Here is a 10,915-nt window from a genome sequence, read left to right on the forward strand (position 1 = left end):
TGAAGCATGCATAAATTAATAGCCAACTTGTATTTACCACTCCCCTATCAAGTCGCTCCCTTATATTGGTTTCCAATGAATTTCCTCTTTCCCATGTAAACCATGAGCCTGAGAAACCCACATTATTATGGCCAAATTCTGATAGTGTTTCACGAAACTGCTCCATTCGCTTTTCTTCCCTTGGCTAGCCATACTTTTTATCAGATGCGTATAGAATTTCATTGAAGTCTCCACAAACTAACCATAGAAGATTAAAATTCATATTCAATCTTCTTAATTCATTCCACGAGTCATTTCTCTCGTTTATATATGGAGAACCGTAAAATCCCAGAAAGCGCTATTCTAATTGCTGCTCTTCTGATTTGATCATCATGTTTATATAGTTGCTTCAAAAGCTTAGCAATGTAATATCCTTCTCTTCTTTCTATACTAAACACAAACCTCCCTTACTCCCATCCACTCCCACCTTAATCCCGTTAATGAAACCGTACCTCTTTCTGATTGATTCTATCTTACTCTTATCAATTTTTGTCCCCATAAAGAAGACAAGTTGGGGTTTATATAACTTCAGTACATTCCAAAGTTGACGTACTGCTCGTGGGTTCCCCAAACCACAGATGTTCCAGCATAAGATTTTCATTACACCCGGTTGGCTGCCGCCAATCCTATTTGAGATGAAATTTTTACTTCCTCTATCTTATCACCTGTTCCAACCATGTTTTCTTTAATTTTTTATTCCCCCGCTGTTTATTTTGCCCTTTTACTTTCGACCGTATTTGGGCAGTTTGGCTCTGTATTCTCGAAATCATCACAGTCCCCTTTTCTTTTCTGATAGATGGATTCCCTCTCACTTTGATCCATTGGTACATTGTTTCCTATTCTTCTCTATCCTTTACGTGGCCTATTGGGTCCATCAATAATATTTTGAGAGAAAACAGTTTGGCCCATTTTCATAGCTGGAGGAAAATTAACCCAAGTTGAATGCCCATTATGTTCTCTTGTATCCTTAATAGGACTTTGAGAGTATGAGATTTCTTTGTTACGTTCCTCCTTACCCTCACACCAAACTTTATCCTTATATTTTCCCTTAATATCCACTCATAACCAATTTGAGTTCAAGTTGGTCTCGACCTCTCTTATTCCCAAACTGTCCTTCATCGACGTCCTCTTTCTCCCCCTGAATAGTATCAGAATTCGAGTTGCCCTCCATTCCTTCATCAGATCTTCCTAAGTAGTAGTGTTGTGGCATTGATTTCTTCATGGTGACTCCTAGTTGCATACTGACTTTTCCTATCAAAATTGATCTGGCTTTCAGGGCTAGCGAGAAAGGTAAATCCTCTTTCGATAATTCCTTAGATTCATCTGGAGTGTCATTGCAATCCTTGATCCCATGTCCCATACACCCGCATCCAAAGCAAAAACTAGGCAAATTTTCATATTTAAAAGGAATTTCTTACGTGCCTACCAAAATGAAGATCCCCTTACATAATGGCTTTTGAACATCTAACTCTACTTTTATACGGCAAAATTCCCCCATTAGTTCTGAGCTAATGGTTCTTCCAAAGGTGGATCCAATTGCATGTGTAAGGTCTTTTTGTCACATTTAGGTGGAAAATGACCTATTTTAAGCCAAAAATGGGACTGAATCAAACAAATATTGCTATTATCTATCTGTTTTTCCATTTTTTTTAAAATCATCATGTTTCGTTAAAAAAACCATGGTCTTCCTGCCATTATTAATTCCAGATCTCTCTCATATTCAAATTCAATCTTGAACAAGTTTGACCAGCAATCTTAATCTCAATTTGTTTTTTTTTTGTTTTCTAGATACTCTTCAATTGGGATCTAAAGCTATCCAGATTGTAGGATTTCATCGTCCATACCATCCCTAAAAGAGTCGACTTTCTATTGGGGACTACTAGCAAACTTTTTACTATCAGATGTACCAATTCTTCTTCCAAAAGAGAAATATTGTCTCTCGACATAGCTATCTTTGTCACTGCCCTACTCACTACCCAACCATCGCAGAACTGTTTCTTTAAGAGACTAATGAGAGAGCACTCTTGACTTAGAGTTAGTATTATTTAAGTGTTTACAAAAATTTATTTTTTAAAATATTTTTTAGAGTATTTTGATAGATGTTAAATTTAATTCCAATAATTATGCAATAATTAAGATACTTTGATATTTGTTAGTGTTGTGTTACTTAATTATATATATTACTTGAAATTAAGTTTTTTTTTATTGTGAGTTAAACCCTAATAAATTCATTATATAGAGTTTAGCATAAATGAGTGTCAAATTTATATGTATTCAGAGTTTCTCATATTTATCCAAAGGCAGATACAGGGGGCTGGCAGGGGCCTTAGCCCTTCCTAAAATAGAAAATTTCTATTTAGACCCTTGAAATTTTTTTAAAATTTTAAATTAGTAAAGGTAATATTGTACTTTGGCCCCCCTTAAAATTATAAAAATTCGATTTAATCCTTTAAAAATTATAAAGATATAGACTGTAAAAAATTAAAATTTCATTCGACCCCCCTAAAAATTTGTCCTGACTTCGCCCTTGTATTTATCATAAATTTAACCATAATAAATACACTATATAAACCTCAACATTCACAAGAGGTGTCGAAATTAGTATAAATTTAAGTCTTTATCATTTATCGTAAACTTAATCCTAATAAATATGTTTATGGGTTTTGACATGACAGGTGTCGAGTTTGTGTTTAAATTGTTTTTTTATGGTTTGACCCAACCTAACCCTAATAAATTAGTTTCAACACCAACAAACGACGACCTTTTCAAAATAAAATTTTCGTGGTTATAAATACAACTTTCTTCATTTTGTTTTTCACACCCTAATAAAATTGCCTCCCATCATTGTCGACTTCTGAACCCGAAAAACTTTCTATATCCTTTTTCACCGTAAATAAACTCTATTATAACTCTTGTAAGAAGTGAATCATGGGCGGAACCACCCACAATCAGATTGTGGGATCAATTAACCCCACAAAGATAAAGTGAAAAAAATTATAATTTTATAGTTTTTTAGTTATAATTGGTGAATTAACTTAAAAAATTGGTTTCATAAAAATTTGAAGACCATCCATCAAAATTTTTGAAAAAGAATCCTTTTATAAAAATTATTTTATATAAAAATAAATAAATCTCTTTTCACTATTAAAATCCAAAAAAATTAATTGTTTTTTTGCCTTTTACACTCCTCACTTTTTTTTTTTCAAATCTCTTATTTTCTCACACAATCTCTCTAGAATTTTTAATTTAAAAGATAGATGATCAATTTTTAATAATTTTAAGTGGATCTCTAATTTGGTCATAATTTCCTTTTTTTTTTAAGCTTTATTTATTAATCTCGTAAAAGTAAGATTGTGACTTTTCTTGTGATAGATTAAGATTTTTATGCAAAATTTAATTATTTATTTATTGAATGAGTTTAGGTATTGATTTTCTTATGTGATTCTTAACATCTTCATTGGATAACAATTTTTAGAGGTTAATACAAATCGTTGAAAAGAATTAGGATTGATTGTATTTGTAATCTTGAATTTCTTGAATATTGGTTAGAAATTTAACATTTTTATTTAGAAATTGTTGTTGCCTACTAATGTGATTATTATGAATCTTATGTTTGAAAATTGACATATTGCATTCTAATAATACCAAAAAAAGGCTTAAGTGATTTTTTTTTGTGAAAGAAAATTACTAGTTGCATGTTGACTTTGTGAAAACTTTTATGTTTAAACCTTATATTTTTTGTTCTAAATGTTTAACAGAAATGAAAATTTTTTTAAAAGAAAGTCTACTAGTCGAGTAGAGTATTTTCTAAAAGAAATGCTCAGATTTATTTGTTTTGAATGTTGACTTGCATTGATTTTTCTAGTTGCTACAACAAGTGTGGAAAGAATATTTTTTGCAATGTAAATTATGAAAAATCATTTGAGGAGTTGAATAGGAGGTGAATAGATGAATGATGGTTTGATTACATATGATGAGAATGACAATAAAAAAAAGATAATTCAACAGTTTTAACACATGAGAAAGAGTTATAGAGAATTATAAAATAGGTACATTGAAATTAATTTGATGCACCTTTTCTGTTTGCTACTCTTTTAATTGTTTTGCAATAGTTTTACATTTAACCTAATTGGTTTATTATGTAACGTTTATAGAACGTTTTAATTTTTTTTAAATAATCCCGCAATCAAAATTTCTTGCCTCCGCATTTGCATGTAGCTCTTGTAGTTGTTCATGTGGTATTTCTCTGTTAAGTTATTATTTAAAGAAGTATAGATTTATTAAATTTTATTTATGTTGAGTTTAGAACATTGATTTTTTTTTTTTTTTCATTTACTTACTAGGTAGAACGGAACCTTTGGATTTAAGATAATATACATTATCCGATGTAGAAATTAATAGTTTTTTTAAGGAGTTGCAACCCTTGTTGCTCACGACTTTGATGAAAAGGTGGAGATGGAAGACACTTTCCTTCCACTTCCTCTATGGGGAAGTGACGATAACTTAAAAGCCGTAGCCCTAAACATGGACCTTCCATTGAAGGAGCCATTGTCACAAAATTTTCTCTGTTGATATATAATAAAAGCAGATTATGACTTGCGAACAAAAAATCTGATATGAAATTCAAGGTTTTTTAAGGTAAAAGATATAATTAGAGAGCATTGAACTATTCATACAAATGTAAAAGTTTATATGATGATTGAAATGATAAGTTTTGAGTTTATATTTCACAGTTGGTGCCATATTTGAATTCAAACTTTGATCCTTGGATACCATACTAAAAATAAGTTGATTTCTTTTTTATATTTACATATATAACAGTTAAATAAATATAATAAATAACAAGTCTGATGACTTTGGAACATTATTTTAATGATAATTTTTTGCGTTATAAAAGAAATATAAATTAAATAAAAATAATCAAATTACTACAGCGTTTTGGCAATGCTAAACAAACAAAAGCATGAGTTGAAATATGTAACCAAGTTTAGGATACCCTTGAATGCTTTTTCATTGGTATTTAATCCAAATAAACGGTATGAGTCATCACTATCTGCTACTTGTAAATCAAACTAGTTCACTCAGGAAAGATCAAATATTGGGTACTTTCACTCCAAAATTCCTTTTTAACTACATTTTCCAACAAACAGGAACTCTTCTTCCTTAATTTTTCCCACAACTACCTTCCTTTGTTTATATCTATTTGTTGTGTCTGTTAAATTATACCAATTTCATTTCTATACTCTACAAGGATTTTACAAGGAATCATGCATTCTGGTTGGCTTGGATGAAGGCTTGCAGCAAGCTTTGTGCTATAAGGGTTTGATCTGGAGTCCCAGATATCAACACCCTCCCCTCACTTTCACCACCACAAGGTTCATGTACTTCAACCTTTGCACCTGAGATCTGATTTTCCACTACCATTTATAAATTTATAAACATAATAAAACTCCAACATAATTCAGGAAACGTTTCTCTTCTTTTCCCTAGCATTACCTCTTTGAGACGAGCAAGGTTGCAGCCATTTTTGCCATAGATCGAGTCAAAAGCATCTTCATGAACTACAATCTCCACACTTGTATTTTTCACAATACTAGATTTCTTGCCGCTGCATATTGAGAAACTCGAAATCAGATTAGCAACAAATGTAGTTGTATGCATACTTGATCACATGATAGATGAGAATAAGTCAGATGGTATCAGAATCTACCCAGAAACCATAGATTAACATGAAGCATTTTTTATCAGTCTCAAATTAAAATTGCTCCTTAGCTTTGCAAAGGAATATTACATGTGATGAACCCACCTCCAACAAAAGGTAAGCAGCCATGGCATACTATCTCAACATTGCTCATGGCAGCAGTTATAATAACACCAACATTGTGTTGTAAAATACACTTACCTTGCTTATCTTGAAAGCAAGGAAAACAAAAACAGCTTTTATGCTATTTTTCTTATAATACTGACCTTTCAAGTTCTAGACACCCTTTATCATCTCCATTGGCCAGCTCATGTCTTTCAACAGTCTGCAATCACAGCCAACCCCAAAGACTTTAGGTCCTCAAAAAGAATTAATGGCCTTCAAATACTAAGGTAACTTAAGCAAAAAAACAAAAACTGCAAAAGAATAAATAAACATCTTTCACCTCTAATAGCTGAGATTTTGTCAGACAGTCTACACCATCAAAGAGTTCAATATTACCCATTGCTCTTGTTGAAGCACTCTCTTGATCAGAATCGGGAGACACATCTAAAGATTGAACCAAACCAGAAAAAGTAGTTTCACTCCCTCCGTTGTAGGGGCTTCGGCCTCCCATTTCATTGAGCATATCACATGGAAGTAGAGAATCAAGAGACGTCTCAAGGTCAAAGCTCCCTCCCGAGGTAGTTGAGCTATGATGAACACCTTGGATGGCAACCATATTCCCATTTCCTGCAGCCTGCAAATAAACCCACCCAAACTTCGAAGCTCTTGTACAGATTCCTATAAATTAGTGAAAGCAATAATTCAAGAGGAAAAAAGAAACAAAAGGGGAAGAGCTTTTACCTCTTGTGGTTGCAGTTTTACTGACTGAGGACCAAAAGTATTTTCTGAGTGCCCAGTGTGCAATCTTTGAGCTAAATTAGGTCCATGATCATTATCTAATATTGACCTTCTTGGTTGGAGAACTTGAGACGGACCTGTCTCTGTTACTTCTCCGTAGCAGTTGCTCACTCTATTTTCATTCAGCACTTCACGTGGAAAGAGATTATCCCTTAGTCTGCTAGTAACTTGAAAGATGGCATTCTGCACACTTTTAAAGTTGCCAGTAATCTGCAAAGATAGAAGTAAAACAACAACGAAATCTCCTTGAAGAAGAAATTGATTATCAGGGTGGCACCCGAAACTTCATCACTTGTTGAAGTAACAAACAGAAAGTGAATTTTATTCAAGAGCCTGAAAATATAGCTGCTTGTTGTAATCAGGATGGAACCAACTAATTTGAAGCATCTTCAAGATATTGACAATCTTGAGTTAAAACACAATGAGACTTCCATGATTCTAAAAGTTAAATTGTCAACTGAAGTTATGATATTGATATTGATCACCAAAATGATGGAAGAATGAGGACTTATACTGCACACTAGAAGGGGAAAATTGCCCATGGAGCTAAAAAATATTCTTCTTATATTTAAAAAATAGGATGTCTAAATGAAAATGTTAATTATACTAAATGAGAAGCAATGGTAACTCAGTTAATCCTTCCTACATTTCAACAAACATAAACACTTGCTAAAGAAACAACATTTGCACCTGTACTACATTCTCCGGAGAATGGCCCTGTGATAGCTCCTCAACCAAGACTTGTATGTCAGCGCCAGTGAGTTCTGCAATCTCAAAAAGTACCCTACCTTCTTTGTCCTTCAAGCAGTGGACAATGTTGGAAGCAACTAGAAGCCTAAGAGTTACAGGAGTGCCCTTAATCAGGACTGACTGAAATCCTCTCTCAATTTCAGCTTCAACGGATCTTGCAAATACAAGAACAACAGCATTTTGTGCAGGAGAATATTGTGATTCAAGGTTCTACAGTAAACAAAAGCCGTTTCAAGTCAGAAGGTATGCACAGGCAATGCTGTCGATAAAAAACTACTAGCATTAGGAAAACCTCTGCAATCAGCTTTGAGACTAACCTCCAAGGCAGAAACGGTGACAACACGATCACGATGATCGGTTTCCAGGGACTCAAACATTATAGAAGCACCAGTTTGATTTTGCAAAGCTTTGACAATGGCACCCTTCTTGCCAATGATGGCCCCAGCAGCACCATTGGAACAAAGCATTCTAAAGACAACTTTTTGAGTACGATCTGAATCCGATTTGGGATCTCCATCACCAACCACCGACGAAAAGTTGGCATTAGAAACACCTCTCACCAAATTTTCAAGCATGGGTGGGAAAAGCGAACTAAGATGCGGAAAAAGTTCTTCGCCTGAATTAGGGGAGGTTCCACGTAAAGGTTGCTCAGTAGGCATACTCATCTGCGTTGGCTCTTTGTCCGTGGACGGGAAAGCTTGAAGATAGCAAGATACAGCAACCAGCGCTTTCTTGACAGCCAAAGTACCACCAGTTATCTGCCAAATTACTAAAACTAATCAAACAAACAAGTTATAGTGATATTAACTACATTCAACGATAATTCGTAATGCTTGTTTATAAATTCATCGTCCAATTGAAGAAGTACAACCACAATTAACCACCACCATTTTCACATTCAGAACAGAAGTTTCATCAATATCCCTGATTTTTTCTGTATGTTACATATGGGAGGCCATTTAGTTCAGGCTACACTACCAGGCATTCACATGTGCTATATTGTTACAATTATTTATATTTTCTTTCACTTTCTCGAGAACCAAACAAACAATTAAAAACAACCCCTCACCTGAATTAACTGATCAGTTTTTCTTCCGCATGGCGGCGGCGGCAAAATCCTAATTTTCGCTCCACTCTCTGTCCTCATTCTCACAATATTCTTCCCTCCTTTCCCCACAACGAAACCAATTTGTGCCGTCTCAGCCAGCACACCACAGTAAGCTTCTTCATCCTCACCATCGCACGCGTTTCCCCACTCTCTCTCCGCTTCCACTTCCCACACGCGCTGGAAGACCCTAATCATTGCTTCCTGAGCACACGAAACGTAACAGACTTCTCCCTCACCCAAACTAAACTGTCTTTCGACCGAGCCCGACCCCACTACCAATATAACTCGGTGATCCGACCCGCCGACAGATTCTTCGCAGTGGATTTTAGAGGAAGTCTCGCGGCGAAGTTGAGAAACAACGGCGCCGGAGCTCCCGATGAGTCCGCCGATGGATGATGCGTGGCATATTACACGAAATGACACCTGGCCCGGCAAGGGAACGATCTTCGGCGGTGGGGCTTGGCGTCCCCTCCGATGGTTATAGGAGTTTTGCATTTGCAAGATGACAAAAGCCAGGATGGTGACTCAGTGAGTGCAACGGAGAAAATGGGAAACGCGGTGTATGAATTAGAGAAGGGGAGTGACTGAGTTGCGACCGAGCATTCAGCTTTGGGAATAAATGAAAACTAGAAATAGCTTTCTTTGTGGATTTCTGAAAGAAAATTCTCATGATATGTCGGAATAATTGGCAAGAAAATTAAAATGGAAAAAGAGAAATTATTTCACTCCTTAAATTTGGCTAATTTGACTTCATTTCACTTTATTTAATGTTTGAAATGACTGTCTTTATTTTTTATTCAGTGTTGCGAGAAAAAAATGGAGATTGGATTCTTGAAAATAACATATTTTTAAGAAATTATTTCTTTTTTATGCACAATTTTGGGTTTTTTAGATTTTTTAAAATAAGCTTTCAATTAAATAATTTGGAAATAGTTAAACTTACATATGATAGTATTTTGATGATGTCAAACGAAAGATATATTACATATTGTATTAAGAAAGTTAATGGACTTTACGATACATTTTAGGGAGGAGAATTAAAGTGCTGATTATTTAGGCAAATTAACTTTTGAAAAAAAAGGTAATTTATAACTAGTTGAGACCTCTCTAAAAGACACTTTAGCATTTCTTAAAGCAGACAGAGAGAAATTTTGCATCCTCGTTCTTTTTATGTAACTTAGTTTCATGTTTTTCTTTCACAAAAAATATATTGTCGCATGTATAGAAAAATAATTAATTAATTACATTTTAAATATTCTTATAAATTTATATAGGCATTAAAATTTATTTCTAATTATTTATTGATGTTTCGTTTGTTTACATATAAAAGTTTTAATAATTTTTTCTTGGAAAATTATTTACCCTTTTAAAGTATTATATAGGTAATAAATTTTATTATATTGGTAATAAACTTATTTTTATTTTTAAAACATTTAAAATATTAATATAAAATATTATATTTTTAATATTACTAAATATACATATTTAATTATTATAATAAATTATTAATATAATTTATTATTTTAATAATAAATTTTAAATAATATTTTTCACATATTATTAAAAATATTTAATATTAATATTTTAATAATAAATATTTATTACAATTATAAATATATTAATAATAAATATTTTGTAGTATAAAATTTAAAATATATCATAAGTCTTTGTTCCTTTATAGATTTGCAATTTAGTTTCTATACTTTTATTTTCAAGAATTTAGTCCATCTATTTCTCGATTTGAAAATCAAGTTCAATTGTTGACATTGTTAATTTTTTATCAGTTTTATTGATATCACATTTTAAATAAAAATACTCACTTGATAGTCATGTAACTAAAAATAAAATGGAAATAAACCTAAATTTAACAAAATATTTTTAATATATGCATAGTCAATGTAAAATATAAATTTATATATATAATAAACTCAATTAAATAATGAAAAGATAAAAAATTCAAATGTATGTTTGTTTAATTGAAAACAATTTTATGAGATATTTTTAAGAAATTTGTCAAGCAAAGAAAATATTAACTTTTCAGGAAATAAGTTATTTTTCAAAAGCTATTTTCAGTGAAAAATAACCCTAAATTTTTAAATAAAATAATTTTATTTACATTTTAAAAAATAAAAGCAATCCTAAAATTTTAATATATAATAATTTTAAATATTAAGTTATGATAGTAATAAATATTAAGGTATAATAATTTTAAATAAATAATCATAATTTTTAAAATTTTAACATTTTAGATTAATATGGAAATAAATGATTAACTTATTATTTAATTAACATGAAGTGTACAAAATTAAATTGAGGAATTGTTTAATGATCATTAATGAATAATGTGTCAAATATATATAAATGTATTGAATAATTCTTGACACAATGGTGAACGGGGGACTTGGGATAAGGCA

The 10,915-nt window shown here is 32.2% G+C and overlaps 1 protein-coding gene across 2 annotated transcripts; it reads right to left on the reverse strand.

The window, feature by feature from the left end:
• Positions 1-5,025: 5,025 nt before the first annotated feature.
• LOC108479869 (KH domain-containing protein HEN4) lies at positions 5,026-9,333 on the reverse strand. Of its 2 annotated transcripts, none has more exons than XM_053023635.1 (8): positions 8,463-9,333; positions 7,711-8,151; positions 7,334-7,603; positions 6,587-6,853; positions 6,186-6,479; positions 6,007-6,065; positions 5,536-5,647; positions 5,026-5,456 (listed from the first exon to the last, which is right to left on the reverse strand). In XM_053023635.1, the coding sequence occupies exons 1-8, from the start codon at positions 8,994-8,996 to the stop codon at positions 5,382-5,384; spliced, it is 2,052 nt and encodes a 683-aa protein (XP_052879595.1). In that variant the 5' UTR covers positions 8,997-9,333; the 3' UTR covers positions 5,026-5,381. The 2 variants fall into 2 exon arrangements, with proteins under 2 accessions (XP_052879595.1, XP_017638186.1); XM_017782697.2 differs by having other exon boundaries at positions 5,026-5,445; positions 8,463-9,327.
• Positions 9,334-10,915: the final 1,582 nt, after the last annotated feature.

This window comes from Gossypium arboreum, chromosome 12 (assembly GCF_025698485.1).
Source record: "Gossypium arboreum isolate Shixiya-1 chromosome 12, ASM2569848v2, whole genome shotgun sequence".
Classification (NCBI taxonomy): domain Eukaryota; kingdom Viridiplantae; phylum Streptophyta; class Magnoliopsida; order Malvales; family Malvaceae; genus Gossypium; species Gossypium arboreum.